General features: G+C 41.5%; 2 protein-coding genes across 3 annotated transcripts; one reads left to right on the top strand and one right to left on the bottom strand.

Annotated features, from left to right (window-relative positions):
- Window positions 1–382: 382 nt before the first annotated feature.
- On the bottom strand, window positions 383–9,015 carry LOC134185894 (uncharacterized). The gene is made up of 15 exons (XM_062653778.1): window positions 6,740–9,015; window positions 6,556–6,685; window positions 5,411–5,552; window positions 5,123–5,349; window positions 4,908–4,996; window positions 3,948–4,018; window positions 3,798–3,878; window positions 3,675–3,741; window positions 3,213–3,371; window positions 1,873–1,937; window positions 1,701–1,808; window positions 1,552–1,636; window positions 1,232–1,352; window positions 1,076–1,167; window positions 383–1,003 (listed from the first exon to the last, which is right to left on the bottom strand). Exons 1-15 carry the CDS (start codon window positions 8,942–8,944, stop codon window positions 704–706), a joined length of 3,942 nt encoding a protein of 1,313 aa, XP_062509762.1. The 5' UTR covers window positions 8,945–9,015; the 3' UTR covers window positions 383–703.
- A 68-nt stretch (window positions 9,016–9,083) lies between these two features.
- LOC134185680 (myosin-2-like) lies at window positions 9,084–16,417 on the top strand. Of its 2 annotated transcripts, XM_062653531.1 has the most exons (11): window positions 9,084–9,199; window positions 10,145–10,485; window positions 10,969–11,136; window positions 11,612–11,702; window positions 11,772–11,894; window positions 11,962–12,027; window positions 14,942–15,036; window positions 15,097–15,180; window positions 15,254–15,378; window positions 15,952–16,050; window positions 16,106–16,417. In XM_062653531.1, exons 1-11 carry the CDS (start codon window positions 9,136–9,138, stop codon window positions 16,332–16,334), a joined length of 1,485 nt encoding a protein of 494 aa, XP_062509515.1. In that variant the 5' UTR covers window positions 9,084–9,135; the 3' UTR covers window positions 16,335–16,417. The 2 variants fall into 2 exon arrangements, with proteins under 2 accessions (XP_062509515.1, XP_062509513.1); XM_062653529.1 differs by having other exon boundaries at window positions 14,942–15,180.
- Window positions 16,418–16,714: the final 297 nt, after the last annotated feature.

The raw sequence follows: 16,714 nt of genomic DNA, 5'->3' as shown, positions 1-16,714 counted from the left end.
AGGGGCGGTCTAAAGTCAACAGAAAAGCCACACGGATGCATGCCAGAAGTGAATGCTGGCGACATACACGGGTGGCCTTCATCACAATATCTCTCATCAACAATTCAGTGGTAGGTATGTTTATAAATGACTACTGGTGAGGTAGTACAGTAAAGCGCCGCATGTCTACAGGTTTGATGGGGAGAGTGTTGGGTAGCCTTCGTTTCCGGTCATGTGAACCCTACGCATAATCGCGCGCTCCACCACGTAGCCGGCCTAGCGTCGAGGCTAAAGATAGCCCAAGCGCTATCAACATCACTCTAAGTGATGTTGATAGCGCTTTGGCTATCATTACATGTGCATAGCATATAGACATCCGCAATTATCATAGCAAGACTGAGAAGTTGCCATTATCGATCATCAGCTCTATTTATGCAAGAATTAAGCCATTGACTTTTGTCTGTACTTTGGCTTTGACTATGATTTTCCACTACTGATTTTGTGGCCACATGATACTGTAACTGGCACATTCCTAGGTGTGTCCAGCTAATGAGTGTAAGCCTCATCCCCAGACTCTCTTGGCTAGTCTTGTCCACTTACCAGAGTCTGGGGATGAGGCTAATAGGTGTCACCCTATTGTACTTATACCTATAATCATAGCATTCCATATTGTAGATGATTCATTGAATGTCTGTTAATAATCTTTGTGAAAGAGATGGTCACACTAGATGATACTACAAGTCTTCGATGCAACTGTCACTGCCTTTTCTGTTTCTTGTTCCTTTATTGTATCTGCTCTGGAATATTTTGATTTAGTTAAACCTGTGTTTTGCCTTGCACCCAGAGTGTTTCTACTGCAGCTGCTCTTTAGTGTAGCATATCTGTTATCTGTTGATTGTGTCACTGCGCTGTCTGCTTCCAAGATTTGCTGGCAGACTTCAAAATTCATAGTTTTGGCATAATCCAATGCAGTACAGCCTCGGCAGTCCCTGGAGTTTTCATTAATACCTCCACTGAGAAGAAACTGAAAAACAGAAGCATTCACTGTGATAGGCATACCTATAGGTCTCTTTGTGTCACTATATGATACCCATACCTTTACTGCTTGTGGTCTATTATGCAGAACGGCCCAGTGAAGAGGAGTGGCCAGCTGAAGGTCAGTACAAGTTATATCCATTCTACGAATAGCTGCAAACAGCAACACAAATAATACTTCAATTAGCAACTGCATTGCTTATTGCATAGAACTGACCAGCAACGCCAAGTAGAATCTGCAAACAGTCAGCAGACTCCTGAGAACTAGCCAAGTGAAGTGGAGTCCAACCACTTGTTCCTCGCTGTCTAAGCAAGTCTGGTTGGTGATCCAACAAAACCTAAACCACGTCACCAGATGGACAGTGACTTTGCAAACACAAGACAAAAGAAACATACAAACTCCCCACTATAAATGAGTTTACGGTTTAGAGACATAAGCTCTCGACCCTCACAGTCTTACGCAAGTATGTCTTCACCAAACTGTGGCCTCTGAACAATTAATGTTTATCTACCAATGATCTGTCATGCTTTACTGACCTTCAGACTTGTACATGCTTGCTTCAAAATGGCATAGTCTGCAACAGTTCGTCCCTCACTATCAATGACACATGGGTCAGCATAGCTGCATAATATAGAGATACGTGGGATTAACAAATGAAGGACTGAAGTAAATATACCATGCTCACTGTTTTAAGAGAATTTTGGTGAACACTGCTTTGTCTTGAGCTACTGCCCAATGCAGAGCGGTCAGACTTGACTTATCTTGATTATTGATGCCTTCTCCTTTTGAGTGCCTTTGTGTACATCATGTTTGGTTACAAGGTTGGCATACAGGAACGTGATAATAATTCTACGTACTTGAGAAGAAGCTCTAAACATCTGGGACTGTCAACTCGTGTCGCCCAGTGAAGAGCTGTGCAACCCTGTGATCAGACATCTCATGAACATTGTGGACAACCAGTCCATACATATACATACATACATACATACATACATACATACATACATACATACATACATACATTTTTTTTTGTTACAAGGACCCTTAGGGCCCAGGTTACTGCAGACACTACTAAGTACTTGCTACTATACTTTCTGATACTAGTATACAATCTACGATACTAGTATACAATTGAAACACTATCAGCAATCACTGTCTATATGTAAACTTCTTCTTTGCTTCTTGGACAGAACCTGACACTCCGGAGAGAGAGGCAATTGTATGTTAGTTCCTTGCCCAAGGGAACTTATGTATGTGGCCCTCCCGCACTCAAACTCTGACCCGAAGGTCCCGGATGTTTCCAATCTCCAACTCCACACTCTAACCAATTGAGCCACATACATACATACATACATACATACATACATACATACAGACAGACAGACAGCTCTAATCACTTGTAAGACTGGGGGTGGTCCAGTGCACACTCACAACTCAATTGTGTCAGCATGGTCTAACTGCCTTTCTCAACTCAACTTGCCGCACAAACTAGAGCCACCATACAGGTACATCAACAGTGACAAGAGGTTGGACATCCTTGTTTTAGACCCAGATTCAGGTGCAGACATCAAATTAGATGTGTCTTTGGCTCATCCACGGTGTTTGGCTCAGTGAAGGCAGCCTCCAGAGAAGAAGGAGTAGCAGCAATGAAACGGGAGGAGAAGAAAGAGGTAAAATATAATTCTGAGCTGCTGCCAGAGGGTCCTGCCCATTGGTCATTCCTCTTGTTCCCGAACATTTTGGCCATTGGGGCAAACAAGCAGTTAGGTATTTGAACAAGCTGGCAAAAAGTGCAAGGATGAAGAAGGAAGACGAAATGAGACTGACTTCAAGACCAAGTGGTGATCAATAATTTCAGTGACTCTACAGTGTTGCAATGCAAAAGTAGTCTCAAACAAACTCATTAGCATAGCGAGATTAGAACGTAAGCACAGTGTAATTTTGTATGCTTCAAGACCGTAATGGTCTTGTTGTGTTAGGTTGCTCATGATGTAAAAGTTTGATTTTAAATAGAAAATATATGTAGACAGACAGACAGACAGACAGACAGACAGGCAGGCAGACAGACAGACAGGCAGGCAGACAGACAAACAGGCAGACAGACAGACAGACAGACAGACAGACAGACAGACAGACAGACAGGCAGACAGACAGACAGACAGACAGACAGACAGTCTATTTGACCAACTCATCATACCTGTGGGTCTGGCAATGAAACAAATGCTCCATTCTTCAACAGTGAAGCGACTGCAGCATGATGGCCACCATAAACAGCCCAAAGCAATGGTGTGTTACCGGCCTTGTCTGTAGTGTGTACATCAGCACCGCACTGGAGAAGTAAGTTGAGACATCTGATCTGCCCAAAGACAATTAACATTTCACTGTGCCAAAAAATTCCAATTTGGTAGTAAACTCATCTTGCCCCTAACTGCCTGTCTCATCATTTACTGCATCACCAAGGCCAGTTTACAAAACATGCAATTATTGTATAGCCTCCTGACAAACAGCAGAGGCTTCAAGATAGACAGTCATCTAAACCATAAATGGTGTCCACATGCTGGTCCCGTCCTTCCGTAACTCAACTCCATACTGATTAATGAACTGTATCTACCATCAACAGAACCAATGTGTCCACATGAAAGTACATCTTATGATTTACCTGGTTTCCCACAATGGCATACATTGCAGGTGTCCGTCCTTCTTTATCTCGCAAGTCCACTCCACACCTACCAGCACAGATCATAGCTACACGGTTTCATATGAAAAGGCCATCCAAAATCACATGAGCACTAAATTCTGTAGAACGCCTGCTCTTTCTCCAGTAGCAGCTGCATGGTGCAGAGGATGCAGTGTTTCATTTATACTTCGTATACACAAAGAACTTTACTGCCTTCACCAAACCAACTTCAAATGTGGATGCTGTACACTGTACCTGTCAATAAGCTCACTCAAAATGATTCCTCTACGCTGAACCAAACCATAGTCATCTGTCGTGTCCTCCACCTGTAACATACGAAATATATACACTATATAGGCATGGTTAGACGCTTAAAACAAGAAGAAAATGAAAAAAATAAAAGCAATAATTTAGACTCACTACAATTGATTTAATTAATTAATGAAATTAATCATCAGTGTTTAATAGGGCAAGGATATTTTGGTTTATACACTGACACGGTAGAGTACAGTACATAGTAGGAATGAATGCACATGGCACAATGCAAAGCTGAGTCTTCAATAATAACCAAACTATCTGAGCATCCAATGCTATCTCAAGCTGTCAATGCACCTGCCAAACCCTTGATGGTATCATAACTCCCTATATGACATAGACTTTATTACAAATTTAAAACTTTTTCAAGAGTTTAACTGTAAAGCTGTGTACATATGTGGCAGAACAAAATCTCCTAAACTTGACATGATAAATGCGAATAAATACTTGCTTTACTACATTTACAATGGAAACTCTCCGCTTATCTGAACTTTAAATAATACTTTAGCAGGAGTCTATGAGTGTTGTACTCCACATCACGTACAAGCTACAATGAACTACTTATCGATATGGCTCCTATCAACATCTATTTACAGCTCAGACGAGTGGGGAGTTCCCATTGTGAAAGCACGATGGTACAGTTGTGTGACTTCATCAAGTGTGCAAATGTCATAACTAGAGCAAAAACAAGTATTAAAGAGACAGCCTATAAAAGGATGATCAACATATTCAGTAGTTATTAATAAATTAATTATGATGACCCATGATGACCCTAATTGACAACATTAGTTCATGAATGTACGTGAGATAAACAAATTGTTGGGTCTCGGCTTTCTTTACGCTTGCATCAAGTTTGAATACGTTATAACCTACGATTAATTATCACATAGCCTGACTCACTTCCTCATGAAACGACTTGTCTTGTCTTGACGGAGAGGAAAAGATGACATCTTCATCTTCAGGTACAAAATCTTCAAGCACACTGTCCTCTAATGATTCACAAACATATAAGTATGGCTGATATAAACTCTAAGATCTTCTTTGCATGCTAACCCTCTAGCTAACAATATCTAATGAATTGGAAGGCATGCAGGCAGACAGACCATAACACTTACGATCACAGTTCTTGTTTTCTTCATTGACCTTCCTCAGCATGTACCTGTAACTAGTGTTTGACATCTTCTTTGAAGATGAAGAACCTCTACTTTGTGCACTGTGTACCCGTTCTAACCCATTGACAACTTCTTCCCTATTGTTGTCAAATTCTACTGTCTTCCACGCTGATGGAGCAGCTCTCGGTTGCCTTATGTAGTAGAATAAGGTGTCAGCATTACCAAACACGCTAACAAAGATGCAATAGTTGCAACACGTTTTTACAGAATATCAAGTTTATTGACATGTACCTTGATCCTTCAGAATGGCATATGACACCACTATCCAATAGGTGCTGACACACTTGTTCCGCCTCTTGAGAATCTAGGATGCCTTCCACATGATTCCAAATCCACACTACCAGCGATGCTCCACTACACAGCACATCACTACCTAGAAATGCAAATCGTGGCAGTGGAAACAAAAATTAATTAGAAGTGTAGCCATTAAACAGTTGATTGTCACTTTAGGCCATCACTTTGCTTTGAGCACATAAATCGTGTTGCAGGTACAGTGTACTATTCTTGTCTGTCTGTCTCTTTCCTGTTACCCTATCAACCTATCTGTATGTTTGCCTGTACGTGTACTGTACATATACATATCTCTGCCCACCTGCCTTTCGGTCAACAATAATCTGAATCTCCTGCACAAATTAGCATCACACTTCAGTGAGCCACTCTGTAAATCCTGCTGCTGTAACCCCAACTGCTGAAACCCCAACTGCCGTAACCCCAACTGCTGAAACCCCAACTGCTGACAAATGAAGAAGCACTACAGTGCAAACCCTCCATGTGCCATAGCTATGAAGCTTGATTAATGTCCATCATATTAAACATACGGGACATTTATTTAATCACGTGTTAAGTGGTTACCTAGTAGGTTGTATGTATGTACAGTCGTACGTCACACGACCCCCTGCACTACTATACCTAGTGCTTCACACGTCGATAATAATCAACTGTGCCACAGCACAAGTATATCCCACCCCTAATAACAGCCCTCCTAATGTGGTGAAAAACAAAGCGAAAAACAGTAGTCTTGTGGCACAGTTATTTATGCAAATGCTGGCCTCAACACTAGGCCTTCCTTTCCTTTCAGTTGTCCTTCCATACGAGGCAACAAGGTTAAATCATGTGACCTTGTATCTTCACGTGGAAGGACCACAAAAAGCAAAAGAAGGCCTAATGTCGAAGCTATGCAAATGCATGTCCCACAATAACTTCTGTCAGTTACTTGTGCACAATAGCAGATGTCCGGGGGGGGGAGAGGGGTTGTGATACCAATTACATAAGAATTACCAGCACATACTCCACACACTACAAGACTATCTGTCATACAGTGCCTCTAGATCTACTATTTGCTATTTTTCAGACTATCTTCATTCGTAAACATTTACCTTTAGTTCTATGTATATCATCTTGTCTGGTCCCATGAAACGTCCTGGGAACACCACTGCCAGGTCGACACATGGCCTGAACGAGTCTCTCCATACCAACATCATGTTCAAAATCGACAGCATTTTCCGTCTGTTACAGACAAGCGCATAACCAACGACAAACAACAACGACTAAAGCATTTACTTGTGATGTTGATTCGTGAGCAACCTTCTCAAACATGTTATCACTCAATGGACTTAATCGACCTCCAACAGTGGCCACGTCCGTGAAATTAGTGAGCTGGACCTCGTCGAATGTCTTGGTAGCTCCACTAGTAATTTCTGACGTGATAGGTAGGAATCCAGACTCTTGTTTGCTGATATCAACTTTTGGTACATCACTATTCGTGTCGTGAGCCATTGACGAGATTCCTAGTTCTGAATCTTTATGACTGGTAGGTCTCTCGTTGTCAATGACGTTATCGACGGGTTGGTCTACTATATTACTCATATCGGCTACTAAAGCATCAATTGCATCAACACCGTCCTGTGCTTCATTATGATGAACACCATCATTTCGGTCATCTGCGTCAATCTCTTCATCATAAGAAAACGGATACACTTGGTCTTCACTTTTCACATCATTAGGCACATTCGCATCACCAGATTCACCGTTTAGTGTGCACAATGAACTTGTTACTACATTGGCTGCTTCGTTACTAACGTTGTCTGCTGAGCTATTGGCAGACTTTGTGTCTACCACAGATGCTCCGCTCCTATCTTGCAACGACTCAGACACAAAATCAGAACAGACATTTATGGCTGTGTCTTTACTGTTTGCATTGGCCGCACCACGTCCATCATCCTTACATGTTCTTTCACCAACTTTGTTTATGTGTATTGTCTCACTATTTGCAGGCATTTGTGCATTGTCAAGTTGTGCACTTTGTGTGACCTCTACACTTTCAATAATTTCATCTTCATTGTCGTCGTCATTTTGAATTGCAGCTTCAGCCAACGCATTAGCAGCTTCTTGAGAAGTCATTGGTGTATCACTGACTTTGCTTAATCGAGTCACATGACCATCTTGTCTATCATCGCGATTATTACCTATGTCTGATGCAACGTGACTTGCAATTTGTTTTGCAGTCTCATCCTTGTTTATGCTTTTTTCTGTGCAGTCTTCTCTCGTAATAACTACTCGATATTTCTGTCTCATTTCACGTAGATATGCCGACATGAGAGCATGCTCGGCAAGATCTCGTCGATCTGCGGTGTTCTTTATTACAGTAGCTGCATGGGCTACAGTAATCGCATGTTTAGTCTCGTGATACTCAGAACAACTTGACGACAAATTACAGATGAGGACCGTATTACAATTGCCACCCAAACTCTCACACAAGAGCGACGTAAGAGCAGAATTTCGATACGGGACCATTTGAGTAGACCCTCCAACATGGTTCGTATTTAAAGTGCGAATTACTTTCACAAACGTACGAAGAGACGCATCAGCAAACGACAGCTTGCTTCTTCTCGGCGACACATTCTCCATAGTAGTCCACGCTTGAGACGACGACGGCAGGATAAGAGACTCAGACGCCGCCATATCTACAAACATCAATGTGCCGGATATCGGCGCAAACGAATTCGACATTTCGGCGTGTTCAACAGTCAACGAAAACACAGTATGAGCGGCCGCACTGCGCAGACTCTCGTCTTCGTCATCAAATAGAGACAAATCGCTCGTTTCCCTCTGCTCGACTATCACACAACGATTCTGATTGCCCTTCCTGACAAGAGCCTCTACCTCCTTCGAAGTCCGAACGACATGCTGTGAGAGTCCGATCACATCGCCATCACGGATCTCGAGTCCGTCCCTCGGCTCGATCTCTCCAGACTCCAACAGAGAGTCCGAACTCCGAGTGGCCACACTGGCTCGATCCAACAACAAATCGGACACAATCTCTCGATGTATGAGACAGAACGACGCCAAAACAATAAGACTGCCTGCAGCTCCTGATCTCGATCGACGTATGCAGCTCAGTATCTGCTCACTCGCTCTCTCGATAACACCCTTTCCATTGGCCCCAGCTATCCCACTCAATGTGTACGTCTTTCCGCTCCCGGATGGACCAAAAGCAATAACAGTGCCATTGTATCCTTGCAGAGATTTCTCCACTAATGGTCTAACAACAGATCTATAGAACGTTGGCTGATCGACTGAAGGCTTGGCAACGCGTCGAAAATGGTAGATCTCTTTGGATGGCGATTCGTCCGGAAATGCGTCGATCAGAGTCAGTACGTCGTCGTCGTGGTCGTCGAATTCGATGCAGGATTGGTGTTGGGTGGTTGATATCGACGACTGGTTGCTGGTTGGGCGAAAGCGAACGACGACAGAGAAGTTCTCCATTAAAAAATCGAGAGCTGAAGCTGTGTCGGTAGGTGTAGTACTCAACCACAGTGAAGATGCTCGTTTTGTAGTAGGAACTCGGGTAGTTGTGTTAGGTTTTGGTCTACGCAAGCGCGTTCCATGCGTTGTCATGGTAAAAGGCAAAAACGTCAGCGTTGTTTGTTAGGGCCCGGATTGATGGTTGGGACTGGATGGGTGACGAACAACGCGCTACGATCACAAACAGAGAAGAAGCAAACGGTTTGACAAATGCAGGTGGGCATTCTACTCGACGCTCGTATTGATATTTCATCGATCTGTACACTGCAAGGTCTATCCTTGAATTCCATCTCTTGCAGAGACAGGCCTGCTTGCATTTATAGCTACAGCATATAAAACTTGTTAATGTCATATATTTAGTTTCTTTATTTATACATTTGGCATGGATGCTACTGTGCAAGAATGAAACTTTTTATGATGTAAATTGGATTATTGAGATAAAGTAAATTGAATCGGAGTGGGAAGTTTTTGAGGTATTGGGAGACTAAACATTACAATCTTGTACGACATTATTATGGTTTAATTATTGCACTCGAGTAATGTAATTGTAGTGAGGCAGGAAAGTTAAAGTTAATTATTGAGGGCGAACTGATCCTCTTGGCCCATGTGTTCCAGGCCCGGATCCAGGAATTTTTGAAAGAGGGGGTTGACCTGGTAGCAGTTATTTATAGCATTAATTACTAATTTTCTCTTTTCTAATGAAATTATATGAAATTATTGAACCACGCCTATTGGAAAAGAGGGGGTTGAAACCCCCTGAACCCCCGAACCCCCATCTGGATACAGGCCTGTGTTCCTAGGCCTATGATAGGATCAAGTTTTGTGTACTGTGAATCTCAAGATGTTCACAGTGTAAAGTACGCTTAGTAGACAGTCGTCTTTCAATGCCAAGACTCTGGCAGCGAGGATTAATTTTAACGTTTTCAGCTACCTCTGTTTCTACTTGCTAGTGGGATCATGGAAAAATTTGGCTATTTGATTGGTGTGTGTGTGTGTGTGTGTGCACGCGCGTGTGTGGTGTGTGTGTGTGTGTGTGTGTGTGTGTGTGTGTGTGTGTGTGTGTGTGTGTGTGTGTTTGGCAGGCTGCACTTTTGATAGCCATAGATGAGCAATTGAAACACTTTCTTTGTGCTGATGTCACACATTGTTTTTGTGCTAAAGGTGGTACGACAACCTTCCCGTCTACTGCTCAGCACCGCTTTGCTGCATCTCCTTTCCAAGCTCCTCCTCCTCTTCATCGTTCTGTTCCGTTTATCTCTACTGACAACCCGTACTCTTTGTCTAAGCCTCAGTGCATGCATGTCGTTCTCACAGACCTACAGCTTCTCAGTAATGCTGTTTTGAAGGCAGGAGTGGCTGTTAAAGATGCTGGTCTGGTGGCAAGTCCCATGTACCAGCTGGCAACATTCCTGACTGATTCGTTTAGACATCTCCATGCTTACTTGGAGGATGCAAATACAAACAGTGGAAATGAGAGGGGATTAGAAGACATTGTTGTTAAGGTAATAATTTATTAAATTGTCGTAGAGATTGATATGGTGGAGATGTTGATTATATATGTAACGTTACATAATAAATTACAGAAAGTATTAATATTTTTCATTGTCTTCTAATTTTGTTTCCTTTGCCAGCAAGTTTCATATGCATCAACACACACACACACACACACACACACACACACACACACACACACACACACACACACACACACACACACACACACACACACACACACACACACACACACACACACACACACACACACACACACACACACACACACACACACACACACACACACACACACACACACATACACACACACACATCACACACATGCACACACACACACACACACGCATACACACACACACACTATGATGTAATTGATTGTAAATGAAATTGTTTGGAAATTAATACTTTTGTAGTCAACAGTGAAATAGTTACATGTTGCATGTATCGTTTTAGCATATTCTGTTGTCTAGGTGTTGTTGGACCAATTGGCCGTAACTGCTCGTACTCTGGAAGTTCAATGTAGACAGATCAGCGAGTATGCAGCACATCTTGCTAAGCAAGCTAAACGATTAGATGAAAAGCAGTTTGGCATTGATGAGGTGGTAGACAAAGCAGCCAGCAGCATCCGCTTAGAGAAGGTCATCATGTCAATCTGTTAATTGCAGTTTAGATGTAATACCTATCATGCACATGGCAACAAACTTACAATAGATTATCAATATTGGATAGACTGCCACGACTAACTATTTAGTTTCTCTGCATTTGATATAGTTGGACACTGGCTATGGATAGGTACATGTTATTGAGCAATACAAAATTAATAAATTGTTAATTAATTAACATTCGTAACTACCATTGGGCCATGAACAAAATTTGATGTTTAGACATAAGGGCAATTGCAACATGCAATATCATGATATGCATGGACATTGTAGCATGACTAATTGATAACTAGAGAGATAAATGCCCAATATTGACTGATAGCCACATTTTTACGGCCTCACAAACTCCCTAGAGCTTAAAATGAGTATGAATCGATCCCATCACGGTGACTATGATATGACATTCATAGTTCAGGTTACAGTGCAAGACTTGACCTTTTTAAATGTGTAGAGAGCACTCGATATGGCGGCAGAAGAGTTGGAGAGAAAGGTTCAACTAGCAAGTGATCATCTTGCATCTTCCAAGATCAGTGTTGTTCCTGGTAAGTTGCAACAGTGTGATATGACCTATCAAGATGGGAATCGTATCAGAATTGGGTTGAATTTGTTAGGCCGTGATGAGAATGCTGCACTTCTTGTGTCTCAACGTGAACAATTACGTTTGCAGAAGTTGCTTTCGCAACGACAGTTGGAGCTAAAGGGATTACGAGAACAACATCAAATTGTCAAATCAGGTGCTTTTTGTACTTATGTAATCCAGTATTTGTTGAATATGAAAATAAGGCCATTATTGTTGTGAAGAGATGCTGTCAATGCAAAGATGTATGCAACATGCACAACATGAAATGGAAGTATCAAAGAGAAGAGGTACTATTATAGGTGTAGTGCTCATGCAGCAACTACGTTAAACAGGGAAAATGCAATTGCATGCAAGCAGGACAGATGGGTAGACAGACATATGTATATGTACTGTAGTTTAGCTTGTGGCATATATACTGACATATAATATTGGACAGACAGACGGTGCAGGAGTGTGGCTCTTGACAGTACCATCATCATCATGGCATGCATTATCTCTGTGCGATTTCTGCTTGGCATCCTTGATGTGACTGTGGGAAAGAATTAGACTCAGATGGATACCACCTAACAACATGTAAGACTGGGGGTGGCCCGGTAATCAGCCATAACAACATTGTTTCAGCATGGTCAGACTGTTTGAGTCAACTGCAATTACATCACGTAAAAGAACCCAGAGGAAGGTATGTCAATTCTGAAGACAGATCAGACATAGTCGTATTTGATTCAGCATCAGGGGTGGGTGGTGGTGGAGGTGGTGGTGGTGGGGGGGTGAGTGGGGGAGGGGGTGAGTGGGAGAGGGGGTGAGTGGGGGTGGGGGTGAGTGGGGGTGTGGGTGAGTGGGTGAGTGGGGGTGTGGGTGAGTGGGGGTGTGGGTGAGTGGGGGTGTGGGTGAGTGGGGGTGAGTGGGGGTGTGGGGTGTGGGGGGTAGATCTTGAATTGGATATTGCTCTAGCACATCCCTGGAGTAATGGCATAGAAGTTTTATCAGCTACAACTCAGAGAGCAGCGGCAACCAGAAGAGAAAATCTGAAGATCAAAAAGTACGACCAGGAGCTTTTGCCTGGAGGTTTGACCAACATTGTGCCTATAATCTTCGAACATTTTGGCTGTTGGGGAGAGAAAGCTGAAGACTATTTGAAGAAACTGTCACAGCTATCAAGAGACGAAGACGGAAAGCCAAATGCATCAACCTTCAAGACATACTGGAGATCTGTGTCTGTGTGTCTACAACGATCAAATGCTAGAGTGATTGACAGAAAATAAAGAAGATTGTTTCAAGAGACAGCCACATAAACATAAAAGTTGTAGGTACAACCAAGCCCTATTGGCTTGGGTACTATTTAGTTGCTTTGTTTAGATGGTGTATAATAGTTCAATGTTTGAAAATGTATGTATTGACAGACAGACAGACAGACAGACAGACAGACAGACAGACAGATTGTTTTATTCTCTCCCAAACTGTAAATGTAACAGTTAATCGCAGAAGTAAAGTATCCTAAGCATTAGCAAAAACTACTGAAATGTCTGAAGTCATAGCTACAGTATTATCCTAATGAACATAGTGTTGAATGTCTATATCAAGGAAAAAATTGTCTATCTTACATACATGCAATCTACTTATCTTCTTTAATTAATATAACTCTAGCATTACATCTCTGGATAATTATAGAAATCTGTCTACGCCATCTCGTCCTGAAGTCGGCTTCAGTACTTCTGCCTTCCGAATCCCTTGATTTCTTTGAGAGTGAGTTCAGGAAGTTATCAGCCTCCTGTCCCCAGAACCCAAAGTGCTCAAAGACAAGAGGAACTAAGTTAGGTGTTGTGCCGTCCTGAACAGACAGAGCTTCGTATTTGCTTTTCTTTCTCATCTCACGCCTCTCAGCTGCATAGCCTGCCTCTTTAGATGCTCTATTTAGGATGTCTTTGCTCCAAGGGTGAGCCATGCTCACGTCCAACTCTGTACTTGTGACAGACAGACAGACAGACAGACAGACAGAGACAGACAAACAGACATACAGACATACATACATACATACAGACAGACAGACAGACAGACAGATTATTTTATTTTGAACGCTTACTCTACCAATAACAAACGCTAGCTTTATGCAAAACAATAACAGTCAATGGACAAAATGTTGAATGTCTCTATCATATGTAAAGTTATCGAAGTTGCACTTAGACAACTTTGACAACTTCTTTAAAAATCACTCGAGAGTTGCAAGACTGTACAACTATAGACAGTTGCTTCCTCTATCTATCTCGAAAGCCTGCTTCATGGTTCCTTCCATGTTCATCTTTTGACTTCTTGGAGATCTTATTTAAATATTCTTCAGCCATATGGCCCCAAAAGCCGTAGTGGTCAAAAACCAATGGGATACATGGTGTGGTGGACTCTGATATAGATTTTTGTTGACCATACTTTGCCATCTTTCTCTGTTCTCGCATCTCCACCACGTAGCCTGATTTTTTGGCAGCTGATTATAGGGTGTCGCAAGAATGTGGGTGAACCATTGAAATGTCCAAGTCTGTTGTGGAATATTCAGTGGGATCGTATGTTGCTGTATATCCGGTCAGTTCTCTGAGTTGATATATCTGTTTCTAGGCTCAACTTGATGAGGAATATTTAATTCATCTAAACATTTAGTCCAAGTCGAGATGGTTGTATTATGGTGCCAGACTGGTCCCTCGCCAAACTTGCAGGTTAACAGATGGTAACCATGATCATTAAGACTTGTGCCACAGTCACACTCAGTAACAATTTGAGAAAAAGGTAAAGGAATGCCAAGTCTCAAGAATGCTGCCAGCCAAATTTTTGAAGATTTAGTAACAAATTTTGGTGCTGAAATGATAGCTTAAAGCCATGAACCAGCTCCACGTCCCTGACTGACTTGTAGATGTTCTATAGAAAAGAGATCACATGATCCCTTTTAACCAATTAGTAGTTAAATATATATTGTATTTAGTTGTTAGTTGTTTTCTCTTGCTTTTATTATCATAGGACAAACGTAGTTATAGCCATTTGCTATTGTATCCTAATTCAAATATGAAAAAAATATGTATTGACAGACAGACAGACAGACAGACAGACAGACAGACAGACTGATTAGGTATAGACAGATAGATGACAGGATGGAAAGTCATAAGAATTAAATTGGGTATGTTTAATTGTTATTTAATTAAGAATTTAATTGTTTTCTAGCACACAAAGATATACAAGATCTTAGAGAAAGGTGTGCTGCTGCACGAGATCAATCTCGTAAAGCACAAGCATTGGCTGCAACAGAGAGACAGAAGGTGCAAATTTCACTGCTTAATGTAGAATGCCGAGTGACAGGCATATCATCCTATCTACAGCGACACCAACAATCTGTGGCTCTTGCCAAACAACAACAAGACATCAGTCGTATGAGAGATTGCATCAGAGCAGAGAAAACACTGGTGTGACAACTAATCATGCGTCTTCACAAATTCGTACAGAAATTGATAGATTTGTGTCATGTACTGTATGCAGAGAACACAAATCAAGGCCACTGAGCAGCAGAATGCAGATCTGTCCAACAGGTGTCAAAAGTTAAAGAAAGTTCATGATCTCGACAAGCAGCGTATATCGCAGATGGAAGCAGCATTGGAACAAAGGTAGGGAATTGTTTGGTATTGTAATTTGTGGTGTTTTCAATTGTTTACTACTACTTGAAGTTTTCAGTCTATAGAATATTTTATTCATACATGGTGTTTTATGTGTATTCATGACAATGCAGTCTAGTCTATTGGATTATTGATGCATATCTTCCCTGCAATAATATTGACCTTCCACTACAATATAGAATGCAAAGAAAGATTTTCTTCTGTTGAGATAGGCTGGCTGGATCCTGTCAGTAAATTCCTGTTTTCTATCACATAACACCTTAGTTCTTTCACATTCTTTGTGAGCAACATTTGTGCCTCTCTCTTCCACCCAAGATGTTTCATCAGTATCAAGAGTTTTCTGAATTACAGACTGTAATGTTTATAACCTGATTGTAGCATAACTTGCTTAGTTTCTCTCATTCATTGTGTTGATTTACATGCAAGCCAACACAGGAATCAGTATTCTCTATTTTGTTGATCAATCAATTAACTTCAATGAGGACACTAAACATGCCCTTAATGAATTTCACACATAAATGGTTCAGTGTAGTGGTGAGCATCCCAATATTCGTTGTTTCTTAGAGCTGTCAAGTGGGTCAAGCAAAAGCATCAACAGCAAACAACTGAAGAGTTGCAACGTTGGAAGAACATCATGCAGCACCAGGAAGCCCTCAAACAAAAGTTCGATGTAACAGTTTAATATCTTTCCAAACCTCTAAGAATGTATGATTTTTAGTTCACAGTCACATCTTAGAAGACAGCTAGAACTAAACCACAGAACAACGGAGCAGTGGAAGGCAACCAAAGATTTATCACATGACAGCTCAAACAATAGGAGCAAGTCTGTACATCTTCCTGTCCTGCATGGAGATGAAAACAAATTCTCAGTTGAGAATGGAAAAACAAGAAAAGACATTCGGACATTTCCTGAACGTGTCAGAACACGACTACAGAGAGTAGATTGATCTATTGTAATTTATAATGAATTTACAATTGTTATTTTATGATTTAGGTAGACTGTATAGAAAGTATAAAACACTATGGCAAATATTGATACGTATCTTTAGCCATCCTGCTATTCACCAATTTTAAGTAATGCAGGCACTCGTCTAGGTAGTCAAACAGACAAACAGATCACCAGACAGACAGATGTAAAGACAAAGTTGTGTCTGTTGTATATGTACCGGTATGCTGCTCCAAGTTACCAAAGGCCTGTCATCCTCTACAATATGAAATTGCGTAGTAACTTGCATATATAACACAATCTTCAGAAGCCAAATTCATAACCTTGTCAGGTTGATATTTTACAGTAGCCAGTTTGCATTTCTTACAGAATAATTATTGT

Source organism: Corticium candelabrum, chromosome 10, assembly GCF_963422355.1.
Source record: "Corticium candelabrum chromosome 10, ooCorCand1.1, whole genome shotgun sequence".
Lineage (NCBI taxonomy): Eukaryota > Metazoa > Porifera > Homoscleromorpha > Homosclerophorida > Plakinidae > Corticium > Corticium candelabrum.
The sequence above is the reverse complement of the archived record's forward strand: the minus strand, read 5'-3'. Positions and strand labels throughout refer to the sequence as shown.